The sequence below is a fragment of the Pelmatolapia mariae genome, linkage group LG8 (assembly GCF_036321145.2).
Source record: "Pelmatolapia mariae isolate MD_Pm_ZW linkage group LG8, Pm_UMD_F_2, whole genome shotgun sequence".
NCBI lineage: Eukaryota > Metazoa > Chordata > Actinopteri > Cichliformes > Cichlidae > Pelmatolapia > Pelmatolapia mariae.
In genome coordinates, this window is record NC_086234.1 from 2,143,305 (window position 1) to 2,160,023 (window position 16,719).

Consider the following 16,719-nt stretch of genomic DNA (forward strand, 5'->3'; position numbering starts at 1 on the left):
AATGCTTATTGATTATCAAATGCAACAAGTTGGAATGAAAACATCAGAAAATGATTTTTACATCCACTTGGACTCTAATCTCACATCAGCTGGAAGAAAATAATACAAAGAAAAATCATCACAAGAAACAAAGCTTAAATTATTAAATTGTGAACAAATTAAATTGTTTTTATTAGGATTAAACTGCAGGATCAGTGAAGGCATGAATGACAAAAAGAGACAAAAGAAAAGTTTTACACACATCTGAATGTTATAGTTTCTCTTCATGTGTAAGATCATTCGCTCTGCTGCGGTACCTGTCTGTGTTTGTGATTGGTCAGATGTCATGTGAACACGCCCCTAGCCTGATAAACATTGGGATCACTTACAGTATTGATAGATACCTTCATGTGAGCACTTTGATTGATTGCTGATATTAGGGTGAGTTAAACCAGATAACAGAAAGATATCCTGGATATGTTGGCCTCACTTTGTAGGTCAGGATTACAGACACAGTGACATGTAGGAGTTTTTATTTAAGTAGAATCCTGGGTAAACAGGTTCAGAGAATTTGGTTTTGAAGGTGTGAATGTGTCTCGGTTTGTCAGCTGACACTTCATAGTAGGACAGAGTCCCTGCAGGCCAGTCCAGAAACACTCCCAGTCGGGAGCAGCCAGGAGTTGGACTGGTATTTGACTTGGTCTCCTTACTTTGCTGCCCAGTATAGTAAGTTGGTTCTGGGTCCCATTTGAAGCCAACGCACCAGGAGATGTTATTCCACCCAAACGCAGATGGATAACCGTCCCCTTTCCGCTGTATTCCTCTGTAGCAAACAGCAGCAGCAGCATGCGCTCCTTTGTTTGTGGCCCACTCTATCTCCCAGTAACAGCGGCCCGTCAGAGCTTCTCTGCACAGGATGTTATGTAAAGTATCGAATCTCTCAGGATGGTCAGGATACGACTGCTTCTCTCCTCTTGTGGCCTTCTTGTTTCCTTCAGACAGGATGAGGTTGAAGTGGGCTGTGTTTGGATCCAGGGTGAGCTCACAGGCATCTGATGGAGAGAACGAGACCTGATCAAGTTCATAATTGATGATAATGTTCCAGACTCCTCCTTAATATGTCCACTGCAGATCTACAGTCTGTTTTTAACACATGTCAGATCTCTGTGCTCAAACCTCAGCTTGTCTTTTTAAACTCTGATCAAATGAAGAACAACTATGAAGGGAAGATCTGGGTTCTCTCCTGTTAGTTGTTAAGATCTTTGTACAAACTGCCGTTCTGTCTGACTTTGATTACAATGATGGATTTTATCTGCATGCTTCTCCACATTAAAACTCTGATTCTGTATTTCACAGTGTGCTGTTATCTTAGACAAAAACACTGGGTATCTGGCTTTAACTACTGCTAATGACTGTAAGTACCATAAATAATAGATCGTACTCAGTGCTCTATTCTTGGACAACTTTAAATACACAAATATATAAACTGAATTCTTGTAAAAAGTTTTAGAGCACCCAAATTCCTCCAGATTTTTATTGACACTCATGTTTTCAAGCATATCTTCTTGCTCTTTGTTCCTAAAGTAGTTCTGCTTTAGCTTGGGCTTGGTCTTTTTTTTTTTTTTTTTTTGCTGTTGGATGAACCTCAGAATAACCAGGTGGAGAACGCCATGGAGGGCATTTCAAATCTTCCAGGATGTCTCTTACTCTGTTTAAATCACCAACCCAGGATACAGCAAAACAGCTTCAGTCCATCATGCTTCCTCCTACATGTTTCACAGTTGGTGCCACACACTGAGCTATGTACAAAAATCCTGTGTGATGAACCAAAGATTCAGATTTTGATTCATCAGTCCATGACAGCATCTTCCAGTCTTCAGTAGTCCATTGGTTTCAAGACCCAGGCAGGACTTTTCTTTCTCATTCTGATTTGTTAGCAGTCTTGTTATCAGTGGCTTTCTTGCTGCATCTCATCCCGTCAAACCTGCAACTCTAAGTCTTCTCTTTACACTCGAAACTGAGACTTACAATGATCACTATTAAACTGTGCTTGAAGCTGTGGTCCTGTGAGCTGCTCTCTCAGAAACGTATCTCCTGATTCTCTTGTGGCTCGTGTTGTGGTTCTGCCAGACCGCTCCTTGCCAAAGTTCTCCAGTTTCTGAGGGTCTTGGAGACTGTTGACAGTTTTTTCACACTTTCTCTGTACGATGGTCTAAAGCTTTAAAGCTTCTGATGGTTTTCCTCTATTGTTTTGTAAATTTCACTTTTCTTAACATGTTATAGCCGTAGACAAGTTTCTGCAGTACAATACTATTCACCTGTCGTGTTCGGGTCAAATCTGACCAATTTACAACTTAAAACAATCATAAATATTGTGTTTTACAATATTCAGCGGACAGATTAATCAATTTATGGCTGGAGCATGAGGGGGAAGAATTTCGCCAAGCCATAGCTAATCGGCTACAGCCCTGGTTATTCAGCTCACTTCACCCGCTCGCACAGGGTTTCTTTCTGGAAGAGCTTCACCTTGTTTCCCCGGCCCCCACCTCTCGCCTAGCAACTAATGTTTTGCTACTTGGCCCGACGGAGGATATTCTGCCCGGCCCATCAGCCCAGCCTTCAAACAGTAGGCGGCGCTCACGCCGTCGACGCCCCTCGGCACAGTCGGACCCCAGGATTTCAGAGCGGCTGGCTGTGGTGAGTAGGACGGACAATATTTCTGGTTTGAACTATAGGACTGATTACTCTGGGGTTGTATTTTGTACAGCAAAAGACAATAAGAACTATTTATCACCTGATCAGTCCCGGCTCAGCTACCCTCAGCTCAGTTAGCTGCTCAGCAACCTTCAGCTCGCTTAGCTGCCCAGCAGCCTTCAGTTCAGTCAGCAGCCCAGTTAGCTACTCAGCTGCCCTCAGCTCAGTCTCCCAAACCTCCTGTTCAGCTGCCACTAGCTCAGACTGCAGTGTCACCTGCTCAGCTACCACCAGTTCAGGCTCCAGTATTGTCACCAACTCCACCACCATTTTCACCTCAACCATTACTTCAGTTGCCACTAGCCCAGTCCCCTGTTCAGCTGCCGCTAGCTCAGCTGTCAGCCCACTCATTGATTCAGCCACCATCCTCACCATCTCATCCTAAGCAGGGAACACACTACACAAAAACATCTGCTGGTTCTCTAAAGTTGGCCTTCTTAGAGACAGTTACTCCCCCCAGGGCCTCCCCAGAGGCTGAGTGTCAGCCACCAGCCAACTCTGGACCGTAGAGGTTAAGACGCCAGCGCCAGCAGCTTCGCCTGGGAACTCAACTGAGCAGTCTCAGCCGTCAGCACTTGCTGAGAGCTCTAGTGAGTTCACCCATCCACCATGTTCCTCTGTTGGGTGTGTCGGAGAACTCTTTCAGCCAGCAGAGGACTGCACCCTGCTGTCGCTGCCTGAGCCAAACCAATGTGCTACTCAGCTCCAGTCAGCGTCAAACCTGCCAGAGGTCCCCACACCTACTGGTTCTGTTTTGTGCCTATCAGAGGTCCCCGCACCTGCTGGTTCTGTTTTGTGTCTGCCAGAGGCCTCCATGCCTGCTGGCCCTGTGTCTGCCTCCGCTGGAGGGTCCGAGGAGCCCGTCCAGCCATCACCGTCACCTGCAGTGCCACCAACTGCTCCATCACCTACGGTTTCCTCGCCGTTGCCTGGAGTTCTTCCGGCAACTGCTACAACACAGTTTCCAGCAGTGCCAACACCTGCTCCATCGCCTGCGGCTTTCACACCGTCACCTGCAGCGTCACCATCCGCAGCTGCCACGCTGCCGTCTGGTTCCGCTGCCGTCTGGTTCCGTAGCTGCCACGCTGCTGTCTGGTCCAGCACCATCCTCGCCTGGTCCAGCACCATCCTGGCCTGGTCCAGCCTCTGCCACCTCTACACCGCTATCCGATCCAGCTCGGCCTGAACCACCTCGCCTTTGCCGGCCACCTGAACCACCTCGCCTTTGCCGGCCACTTTCCAGGCCTTTAGCTGGACGTCATCGCCGTCAAGATGGGCCCCCTGTACGGGGTTGTCGCCGCCGCTGCCTTCCGCACAGTCGGCCTCCAGACCTGCTCCGCCTGTGTCGCCGCCACTGCCTTCCGGGTGGCCAGCCTCCAGACCTGCTCTGTCGCCGCCACTGCCTTCCGCGTGGCCGGCCTCCGGATCTGCTCTGTCGCCGCCACTGCCGTTACCGCTGCTTTTGTTTAGAGTTAGAGTTTGTGTTAGAGTTTTGTTTTATGCCTGCCTGTGTTCCCTCTGTCTGTCCATGGTGTCACTGTGTCTGCTCGTGAGTCTGTCTGTTTAGTTCAGTGTCTTGTCTGGTCCTCTGTGTCTGTTAGTTTCCTGTTTTATTCTGAAGGTCCTCGTCTTATGTGAGTGTGTTCGGTTTACTTTTCCCCGTCTCGTTAGCTGTGATTTCTCCCAGGTGTGTTCCCCTCCTGTCTCCCATCCCTTGGTTACTGCTGTGTGTATTTAAGCCCTGTGTGTTCTCCTGCCTGTTGCTGGTTTGTCTGCGTTATTTGGTGTTTAGTTCTCTGCTCTGCATTTTTTCCTTTCATCATCCTATGTTGGTTCCCCGAGTCTTCCTGCGTCTCCATTTCAGGTCTGCTTGTGTTAGTTTTTCCCAGTCTAGTTTATCTCCGGTTCAGCACTTGCCACCTCCTTTGTTGTTTGTTCTATCACCATCTCAATAAAGCTCACTCTCATCAAAGTCAGTGCTTGCATCTTGGGTCCCTACTTCCAACTTCCACTCGTCTGCCACTGCGGACGTGACAATTCATTATCAGCAATTTAAATTAAAAAGACTGGAAGATTTGGGTTATTTTAAAACTTTTGACCGGTAGTGCTCAGTTACTTTATTTTCCCAAATAAAACTATATAATTTTACGTTACACTCAATTGTGTACAATAAACAACATTTTAAAGCCCCTTGATTAACTTCTTTGACTGGCCTGTTGTGTTCAGACTTAAATTTAACTCAGTGCTTAGGCTGGCTCATTAAAGGTGCTTAAAGAAATAATCAGTATCCTGTAATTAAAGTGCATAACTTGCTCTTTCTGACATCAAGTGTAAAAGAAACAAAAACAAATTTAGTTATTGCAGGTGTAACATCCTTATGTGATTTATTTATGTAAAAAGTACTTACACCAGATCAGATCTCTTCTGTCCGTCACCTTTTCCACATCAGTGACATCAGGTCTTGAGAAATCATCAGTGACCAGGAAGTTCTTCCTGTAGTGGTAGATACTTCCTCCTTTGTATTTGTCATTTGCAATGGCTGCTACCAGGAAAGAGAATCGGTTGTCATTCTTCAGAGCTTTGGCAAGGTCATGGACAACTTCGGCCTTTTCTGTCATCTGCTTTATCACTTCATCTGAGCGGTACCATTGGTCCTGGGTAGGTGGAGTGTTACCATCAGTACCTTCCAGTTTCTTTTTCTCCAAGTAGTCAGACATGTTCTGCAGATATGGGTCAGTGGATTTCAGGGAGGTGAAAACAAAGCAGAGAACTTCCTCTACTCCTGGTTTAAACACCTCTCTGTCCAGCTCAGACTGATCTGAGATGATCTTTGTTCCCTCCATCATGTCTACAAAGTACCTGATGAGGGTGACTTCTCTCTCTTCATCTTTGATCCACTTGGTTAATCTCTCCTGACTGAACGGTGACTTGTCTCTGTCATCAAACACTTTCACTAATTCCTGCTCATCTTCCTCACCTGCCCTGATGGAGGGAAGTTTCGTGGCCATTGTTTCCTGGAGTGAAGATCTGAAATACTCACAGAGCTTCTTGAATCTGCTCAATTTTTCTGGTACCTGTGGAAAGCTTCTCCCCACTCTGTCCTCCAGCAGATCATTGCAGCTTATTTCCAGATTATAGAGGTCCTTCAGAGCATCTTGAGCCTTTCTAACAAGTCCAACACTGATACCAGTCATCATCTGAGCAGCTTCTGGATTTAAAATCTTCAGAGGCATCAGTGTGACCTTCAGTGGAACACAGTTTTCTCTGTTTTCTCCCAGTAGTTTTGGAAGTTGGATGTATGTCTTCACTGCATCTTCAAATGTTCCAGGGTTGCTTTGAAGAATGAAGTCTCCATAGAACTTGCAGGTGAATTTATCAGTCACAGTCTTTTCTTCATCACTCAGCTTGATGTCAACTTTCCCGTCAACATTAAATGAGGGGATCTTCTTTATCACCGTTTGCATGGTTCCCTTGATGTCCTGAATGTTTTTAGGATCTAACTTCTCACTGTCAAACACAAAGAAAGCATTTGCTCCATAAAGGATTCCTGTGACTACATGTGTCGCCAAATTCTTCACATTTTCTGCTTGTTGGGTGTTTTTGGTTTCATCAGGAGTCAACATCAGCTGTTTGAATTTGGTGGTAGCTTTGTACTGAAGGGTGACTCGACTCTGATTGTCAGAATTCTTCTTATCATTCAGATACTTGGCTGATCCTCCAACTTCAATGAGTCCACCCAGGAAACTGGCCTTCAGTGAGACATCAACATCCAACAGTGATGACTTTTTTTCAATGGAATCAGTCGCACTGACTTCAAACTCACTGCTATGATGATTTTTCTCCACTGACTTCTCCTGCAGCGTTTTAGCATCCCACAGTGTGACACCTTTAAGACATGAGATCCAAAAACTGGTTAAAATGAAAAAAACAAGTCTTCAGAAATATTACCACCAGAGTATACACATAATCTGAATTTCAATTCAAGGCCTTGACTACAGTCAAAGTCATTAGTTTTATACTAATTAATTCAGCTTCAGTGATTGGTTCTTGTGGCTGAGGTTTGGGCTGCAGCTCCACTGCAGAGGAGGGATGTTCCAGCAGGCTCAAGGGGCAGTGTCAGCTGACAGAACAGCTGGAAACTATTCAGTTATTAAAGCCTCACTATTTCAGTGATGCCAGGACCTGGAGGAGCTAGAACGGCTAGGTCGTAGAAAAGAGAAACTGAGGAACTGAAAACATGAATTCTTTGTAAATAAAACAACAACATCACAGGCACCCCGATTGTCTCAGGTCCTTACTGGGGTCACAAGTGGTGTCGAAACCCAGTTTATTATATCAGACCCGCAGTTTGCACAGTTGGTATAGTTGCCAGTCCAGATGCTCGCAGAGATTGTAGCAATGCATAAAGAGCAGGCGGCAGCACAGAGAGCTCAGATGGACAAGCTATAGGACCAGGCCAAGGGCCCAGACAAGAAGGGGAACTGTGGATGTTGGACCAGGTAGTCCTGGAACAGTTTGTGGAGTTGCTCCACGGGGAGACAGCACAGTGGGATCACTGCCACCAGCCAGCGTGCTTGAACGTGGCTGTCACGCTGGCAGAGGAAGAAGCTCCTCTGAACCCTTTCTCCCTGATTTGCCTCCCCAGGTCCCCAGTGGCAGGCGCTGTTCCTGACCCACTTAGGGCCGCACTAACGCTGAGGCAGGAGTGTTGGAGATGCGGGCGGTTGGGACAGCTGCAACAGGAGTGTCCATGATGGAGGTTGGGCAGGTGTTCTGCGTTGCCAGGGCTCCGGCACGCTCCCCCGGTCCAGGAGGGACAGTCAGTGTACAGGTAAGGTGCCAAGGAGGCATACACCAGGCTTTGGTGGACTTGGGCTGCACGCAGACCTTGGAGGTCAGATGTTTGCATGGGGAGGTTCATGAATATCCCATAGTGCCGCTGCAGATGAATTTTAAGGGCAAAACATATAGAGTAAAGGCTGCAGTTAGCTCGTGCCTGACACATCTTTTAATTCTGGGGGAAGATCGGCCAGGATTTAATAACCTGCTGGACTATTGTGTGGGGGATGCGCTTACAACCTTTAGCGGCATGTAGTGTCTGTGCTGCAGTCAGTGGTGATGCGGGGTTTCCCGACGCTGACTCTGGGCAGGAGGAGCCGGTGGAGCTTTCTTATGAGTTGTCTCACAATAACAACTGTCCATATCAGACCTTTACAAAGCTGTCTTTGAAGGTAGATGCTCCTTAGTGTTCTGTTCTTGGCCCCTTTCTTATTCATTTTTGTTATTAATAATGTTATTCCTGCAGCACAAAGTTGTATTTGCTGATAACATTTTTATGCCAAATCTTAACCTGTCCACACCCTCTCGCCCCTTTCTTAAAGATGGGAACCAGCACCCTGGTCTGCCAATCCAGAGGTACCGCCCCTGATCTTCACGCAACATTGTAGAGGCTTGTCAACCAGGACAGCTCTACAACATCCAGAGCCTTCAGGGTGTACCTCGTCCACCCCAGGGGCTGCCACCAAGGAGTTGTTTAACTGCCTCAGTGACTGCACCTCCGGAGATTGGTGGGTCATCCCCCTCGTGTGTTCGAACTATAGTGGGATCACACTCCTCAGCCTCCCTGGGAAAGTCTATGCCAGAGTGCTTGAAAGGAGAGTCTGTCTGTTAGTCGAACCTTGGATACAGGAGGAACAATGCGGTTTTCGTCCTGGTCGTGGAACACTGGACCAGCTCTTTTTCTTCTCAAGGATACGTGAGGGTTCATGGGAGTTTGCCAGTCTAACCAGTCTAGATGTGTTTTGTGGACTGGAGAAGGTATTCGACCGTGTCCCTTGGACCGTCAAAGTGCCCTTTGTCACTGGTTCTGTTCATAATTTTTATAGACAGAATTTCTAAGCGTAGCCAAGTGGCAGAAGGCTTTCACCTGGGTCCTCTCAGAATCTCATCTCTGCTTTTTGCGGATTATGTGGTTCTGTCGGTTTCATCGGGTGATGGCTTCCAGCTCACACTGGAACGGTTCGCAGCTGAGTGTGAAGCGGTGGAAATGGGAATCAGCACCTCCAAATCTCAGGCCACGGTCCTCAGCCGGAAAAGGGTGGAGCGCCCACTCCAGGTCAGGGACGAGTTCTTGCCCCAAGTGGAGGGGTTTAAGTATCTCAGGGTCTTGTTCATAATCGACGGAAGATGTGAGCGGGACATCGAGAGATGGATTGGTCCTGCGGCTGCAGTGATGCGGACGCTGCGCTGGTCCGTCGTGGTGAAGACAGATCTGAGTCTAAAAGTGAAGCTCTCAATTTACTGGTCGATCTACGTCCCTACCCTCACCTATGATCACGAGCTGTGGGTAGAGACCGAAAGAACGAGATCGCAGACACAAGCAGCAGAAATGGACTGGCTAGCCTCTGTCTTAGAGATAGGGTGAGGAGTTCAGCCATCCGGGATGGGCTCAGAATAGAGCTGCTGCTCCTCCACATCGAAAGGAGCCAGTTGAGATGACAAGGATGCCTCCTGGGTGCCTCCTGGGTGAGATGTTCCGGGGATGTCCCACAGGGAGGAGGCCTCGGGGCAGATCCAGGACATGCTAGAGAGATTACATCTCTCGATTGGCCTGGGAACGCCTTGGTGTTCCCCCAGACAAGCTGGAAGAGGTGACTGGGGAGAGGGAGGCCTTGGATTCTCTGCTTGTGCTGCTGCCCCTGGGACCCGGCCCGGGATAAGCAGAAGAAGATGGATGGATGGATCTTAACATCTTGATGCATTCTCAATCGTCCAGGTAAGTAAATCCCCAAAAGTTGATTCTGTTCATCTGGACGTAGCGTCTTCAGTGGTGTCATGTATTGATATTTGACTATGTCTTAAGGGGATGACCTTTGAACCGGATGTTGTTGTCCGAGGGCGGCCCCGTTAGGTGGCTAGTTGTCAGATCGACAGAGTTCAATAAAGCCAGATAAAGACCATGCTTTATGTCCTGATTTAATTCAGAGTGCTCTGCCTAATTAAGTAATAAGGTGGGCACACAACAATGGCGACGAGGATGACAGAAACAAGGATTTGTTTTTGTGAGAAGTAGACCCAGCGGCGGGACGGTGTTAGCGAAAACTTGTGGGCTAACATGGAAAAGTCAGGTATTCAACCGTTCGCCTGCTACACTGATCCAGCTACGCTCGGACCGAGATGGACGCGGTGGTTAACATCCTTCGAGTTGTTTGCTGATGGGAAGGGTCTTATTTTGACGGATAATGCTACGGACGCGATCAGACAGCGGAGACGCGCTCTTTTACTGCACTTGGCCGGACAGGACGTGCAGGACGTCTTCTCCACTCTACCACAGACGGGAGAGGCGACGGATTACGCCGCTGCGGTGACTGCGCTCAACACTTATTTTGTTCCTCAAGTGAATGCAGCATACGCACGCCAAACTTTCCACAAATTGTCCCAAACACCAGGTGAGACTGTGCAACAATTTTGTACGCGTTTAAGGCGAGCTGCAAAAGACTGTGACTTTCAAGGTGACACTGATAACCAGATAAGGGACGCTATCCTGAGTAAATGCACTTCTGAATATGTACGGAGAAAGCTGCTCGAGGAGGGTCCAGGCTTAACCCTAACTCGCACGTTGGAGGTGGCTTCACACTGTGAACGCGTGGAGGAGCAGATGGCGGCGATGAGCGTTGCCGGGGAAAAGAAAGGAGAGGACACGGTCAGCCGGATTTTTACAGCAAAGAAAGAGAAGAACAACAGACCAAAAGGAAAAATGAAAGATGACAATAAAACAGACAGACAGTGTTACAGGTGTGGTTATACTGACCACATGGGCAAAGATCCCAAATGCCCAGCACGAGGACAAACATGTCACAAGTGCAATGGTAAGGACCACTTTTCAAAAATGTGTCGTACAAAAAGACAAAAGAAACAAAATGTGAATGCTGTTGAACAAGATGATTATGCATTTACTGTAAATGATGATAATGTACCTGAGAAACTTACCTTTTCTGTTGGGGGAATAGAGTTGAAAATGTTAGTTGACTCTGGAGCTACAAGTAATGTGATGGGAGAAAACATATGGGAAAAGCTAAAAGCTAAAAAGATAAAATGTCACTCATATGTACCCAAAGAGCAGAGGAATTTATATGCATATTCCTCAGCACAGGCACTCACGGTTAAAGGTGCATTCAGATGTGAAATCAAGATTGGTGACAGGGCTGGAGAGGCTGAATTTATTGTGATTAGAGGTAATGGTGAACCACTCCTGGGGAAAAAGACTGCTATAAAGTTAGGAGTGTTGAAAATAGGTGAAAACGTGGTGGCTGTCACAGATTTAAAGCACACTCTTAAAGAAAAGTATCCAAAAGTGTTCAAAGGAGTAGGAAAGCTAAACACCAAACAGATCAGCCTGTACATTGATCCAAATGTGAAACCAGTAGCACAGCCACTGAGGCGCATACCTTATCATTTGAGGGATGCAGTGGAGAAAAAGATCAATGAACTAATCGACATGGACATCATAGAACGTGTAGAAGGACCTACACCTTGGGTAAATCCTGTAGTGGTGCTCCCAAAGAAATGTGACAAAGATATCAGAATGTGCTTAGACATGAGAAAAGCAAATGAGGCAATAATCAGGGAAAGATACCCCATACCCACTGTGGATGAAATCTTGCAAGGACTAAACGGCTCTGCAATCTTCACCAAACTCGATCTCAAGTGGGGATACCATCAGCTAGAGCTTACCCCAGAGTCAAGAGAGATAACTACATTTGCAGTGCACAACGGAGTATACAGATACAAAAGGCCAATATTTGGAGTCTCATCAGCTAGTGAGCAATATCAGCATGAGATCGCCAATGCACTAGCTGGCATTGAAGGAGTTGAGAACATTTCAGATGATGTAATCATACATGCACCAGACCAGGACACCCATGATAAGCGCCTGCATGCTGTGATGAAGAGACTCTCTGACTGTGGCCTGACACTAAATGCAGAGAAGTGTCAGTTCAACATGGACAGACTTGTGTTTATGGGAATACTGCTGACGCAGAAAGGCATCGGCCCAACTGAAGAAAGAGTGAGAGCTGTGGTGGAAGCCCGAGAACCGAAGAATGCTACTGAGGTGAGAAGCTTTCTTGGCCTGGTAGGTTTCAGTAGCAGGTTCATACCACAGTTTGCTACACTCTCTGAACCGCTTAGACGTTTAACTCGAAAAGAAACTATGTTTACATTCGGGCCAGAACAAAAGCAAGCGTTTGAAAGACTAAAGACTGAGTTAGCCAGAGCAGGTACCCTAGCATATTTTGACAAAGAAGCCCCAACCAGAGTCATAGCAGATGCAAGCCCTGTAGGCTTGGGCGCAGTGCTAATACAAATACAGAACGGAGAAGAGGTACCAGTGTGCTACGTGAGTCGGAGTTTAACAGACTGTGAGCGAAGATATTCTCAAACAGAAAGAGAAGCCCTAGCACTGGTATGGGCATGTGAGAGACTACATCCATATGTGTATGGCAGGAAGTTTGACCTCATCACAGACCACAAGCCATTAGAGGTCATATACAGCCAGAGATCTAAACCTTGTGCACGCATAGAAAGATGGGTTCTCAGACTGCAACCATATGACTTTAAAGTAGTGCACATTGCAGGAAAACAAAACATTGCGGATTCACTATCAAGACTGCTCTCTGACACCACGTCAAAAGAGATACACAAGCATGAATCTGAAGAATATGTGAGATTTGTTGCAGTTAATGCTACTCCAAAAGCACTCACTACAAGAGAGGTTGAAGAAGCCTCTGCTACAGACTCAGAATTAACAGAAGTGCGAAGAGCTATTGAAAGTGGACACTTTGAAAAATGCAAAACATATGCACCCATTGCAAATGAACTGTGTGTCATTGGCTACATAATTTTGCGGGGAACTCGCATTGTATTGCCAGAAAACCTCAGAGCTCAAGCACTGTCACTAGCTCATGAAGGACATTTAGGAATTGTTGGAACCAAACAGCATCTCAGAACAAAAGTTTGGTGGCCAGGGATGGACAAAGCTGCAGAAAAATTTTGTAAAGCTTGTCACGGATGTCAAATAGTAGCCAGACCAGATCCGCCTGAACCACTGAGAAACACACTTTTACCGGATGGACCATGGCGAGATGTGGCGGTAGATTTACTGGGACCGCTACCTTCGAACCACTCAATACTTGTACTGGTAGATTACTACAGTCGGTACTATGAGTATGATGTAATGTCATCTACAACTGCTGAAAAAGTCATTGACTCTATTGACTGTATATTTAGCAGACATGGGCTACCAGTTACCATCAAATCTGATAACGGCCCACAGTTCAAATCTGAGTTGTTCAGAGAATACTGTGAAACTAATGGAATCAGACATATAAGAACTACGCCAAAATGGGCTCAAGCAAATGGGGAAGTGGAACGTCAAAATGCATCATTGATGAAAAGAATCAGGATCGCACAAGCCGAAGGACTTGACTGGAAGCGAGAGCTAAGAAAATATGTAACAGTGTATCGCAGCATTGAACATCCAACCACGGGCAAAAGTCCAGCAGAACTCCTGTTCAACCGCAAAATGAGAGGAAAGTTACCGAACATCAGTGAGGCGAAAACAACGGAGTTGGACGTGCGTGACAGAGACGCTGAACAGAAAGGAAAATCAAAGATTTCTGCTGATGAACGACGGGGAGCTGAGTATTCAAACGTTGACACAGGAGACACAGTGCTGGTTCAACAAGACAAAGTGGACAAGTTTACAACACCATTCAATGCAACACCACACAAAGTTGTAAGCAGAACTGGAAACCGAGTCATTATTGAATCACCAACAGGAGCTCGCTATCACCGGAACACGACACATGTGAAGAAATACGAGACAAATGAGACCAGAGAAAGACACTACGAACAAAACACAATACCTGAAAGGGAGGAAGGTGAAACACCCACAAAGACTGACACCTTCACTCCAACACCACAAGAGGGCTCCCAGGGGCCAGAGAGATCAAGTAGATCACAGAGGGCTAAAAAGATACCTGAGAGGTTTCGTGATTTTGTGGTGAAATAAACTATAATATGTTAAGTTGAAGAGGTAACTTAAAATGGTTAAGTTTCAAGTTGCAAGTTCAAATGTGTATGTGTCCATGTATACATTGGAAAAAGGGTATGTGTGGTGAGACAGTTAGAAAATATAATTGTTAGAAAGTAAGACAAGAAAGAATGTTCAATGTTGAGGAAAAAAAAAAAAGACATCAAAGTTATTAAGACTGAAGTTTGAATCTAAGGAAAAGGGGGATGTCATGTATTGATATTTGACTATGTCTTAAGGGGATGACCTTTGAACCGGATGTTGTTGTCCGAGGGCGGCCCCGTTAGGTGGCTAGTTGTCAGATCGACAGAGTTCAATAAAGCCAGATAAAGACCATGCTTTATGTCCTGATTTAATTCAGAGTGTTCTGCCTAATTAAGTAATAAGGTGGGCACACAACAAGTGGGAGAAACATTTCATCACTCATCCAAGTGACTTCTTCATTCTCAGCTGACTGCAGGTTTCCAATCTTATAAACAGTACAGCCAGGATTTATACATCGGGGAAACCAAACAACCTCTGGCAAAGCGGATGGCACAACACAGAAGAGCTACCTCGTCAGGCCAGGACTCTGCAGTCTATTTACACCTACAGGCCAGTGGACACTCTTTCAATGATGAGGATGTTCACATCCTGGACAGGGAGGAACGCTGGTTTGAGGGCGGAGTCAAGGAGGACATTTATGTCAAAGGGAAAGACCATCTCTGAATCGAGGAGGGGGCCTAAGGGTACATCTGTCACCATCTTACAATGCTGTGATTGCAGCCATTCCCCAACTCTCTGTGAATGGGACTCATGGACATTGATCAGTGGTCTTTGATCAGTGGGTTTTGGTCAGTGATTGTTGATCAATGGGCATGTGAATTTGCATAATTATGATTAAGGAACTGACCTCACAGCCCATTGTTCCTTCAGTGGGCTGGTTTCAGTCATTATGCAAATGTACTGTTTATAAGATTGAAACCTGCAGTCAGCTGAGACTGAAGAAGTCACCTGGATGATGACGAAACGTTTCTCCCACAAAACGCTACATCCAGATGAACAGAATCAACTTTTGGGGATGGAGCTGAACCTGTCCAATGTCAGTCTACACTTCACTTGGTTTAATTTCTTATAAAATTGAATGTTTACTATGAAGATAATTAAGTGGGAACTTCTTCTATCTGACACATAAAAGTTGTAAGTTTATCTGCAAAAACTACTTTGTTCATCTCTCTGGTCACAGTTTGTGATTTTTCAAACAAAGCTAACACTGCTTTTATAACTAATTAATTAATGCATTTCTATTATTCTCTTGATTTTGACCTTGATTTTTTAATCAATTTTAAACATGTAAACAATATAACAGATATATTTAGAAAAAGAAAAGAATAAAGAAAATCAAAATAAAGCAAAATACACTCCGACTTTGTTCAGATTACATATCAAAGAAAGAGCAGGAAGATGTGCACGCTTATTTAATCCCACCCTACTTAGTATTACTGATCTTCCTTATATAAACCTCAACAACGAGAATAAACTTATTTCTAATGATATAAACTACGTAAAATACAAATTGTTATCAAATCACCATGTTTATGCAGCTCTATAATTTTACCTCCATGCAACAAAGCCAATACCGCCAGCGTTGGAAAATTAATCGTACAATTTAAATAGGCATGAAGCAGCAACTTTCAAAACTGAAACATTCACTGAAATTTTCCTTTTCTTTGTATCTCATAAAGATCAGATCTTTGGACATCTTTTTGGTGTGCTTTATGTTTAGAAATTGCTTCAACTCGACACTCAAACTCCACAGTTTCACTGCACACAGGAACACAAAAGCTTTTCCTGGTGGTACGCACAATGTTGTTAATGATTTTCTTCATCTGTGTTTGTGGGAACAAAGCTGAATTACATTTTACCGTATTAAGTTCAATCTGAATTTTTGTTGTTATTCAATTTTACAACAGCTCAGCAAAAACAGTTCACTTAGAAAAGTTTGGAACAAAGACACATTTCTCCAGTCCCTGTTTGCCACTACTTTAAAACTGGATTATGATTATATTGCTCAACCAGAAATGCAGTCCAGGTCTCCCAGACGTTGTGGACCCCCGAAATAAGGAGGCCTTGTCTAAACATGCTAATTTCTCTATGGTCAAACTAACACATAACAATCAAACCTGGTACTTTTGTATATCTCATGTAAACGGTTGAATGTCAGAATGAACACTGCAGAGCACAGGGGTGAATGATGAAGACATGTCCTGGGAAAACGTCTTTTGTAGTGTGTTGCTGTCCACACCTTCTAAAATCAGTGTGGGCACAGTTCTGGGCTGTCAGGTCACACGTTACCTGGGATGAGTTTATCGCTCCGGGCATCGTAGAGCATCCCTAAGGTGAAAGGTCGGCCCAGAGCAGCCACCTCCGTAACCTTTGAAGCCATGTCTCCTGCACAATTAAAACCATACAAACATGCATGATCATTCAGCTTGCTTCATCTCATTAAAGTAGTAAAAATAGCATCCCACTGTAGCTTTCTACTTAAACTGTGGAAGCCACTGTCAGTTACAATCAATTAAATGCTTGAGATTATCAAATAAATTTAAATATTTGACAAAACACAAGTAAACACAAAATGCAGTTTTGAAATGAAAGTATTTATTATTAAGAGGATAAAAATTCCAAACCTACATGACCCTGTGTGAAAAATGATTGCTCCTCTGTTATAAATAAATTAACAGTGGTGAATGACATCTTTGGAAAGCTGAGTTTAATTTCTCTGGCCTGATTACTGATTGCATGTCTATTTCTTATATTGAGATATCACTGGGAATAAATGTGTAGTCAAATGTCTTTGCACATTAGCATTTTCACCAGTCTGGCCTACTTAATATCAACGTGAACTTTTTGTG

At 45.1% G+C, this 16,719-nt stretch overlaps 1 protein-coding gene across 1 annotated transcript; it reads right to left on the reverse strand.

The window, feature by feature from the left end:
* Nucleotides 1-483: 483 nt before the first annotated feature.
* Nucleotides 484-16,250, reverse strand: LOC134633430 (stonustoxin subunit beta-like). The gene is made up of 3 exons (XM_063482275.1): nt 16,160-16,250; nt 5,141-6,619; nt 484-1,031 (listed from the first exon to the last, which is right to left on the reverse strand). The coding sequence occupies exons 1-3, from the start codon at nt 16,248-16,250 to the stop codon at nt 484-486; spliced, it is 2,118 nt and encodes a 705-aa protein (XP_063338345.1).
* Between the last annotated feature and the right edge of the window lie 469 nt (nt 16,251-16,719).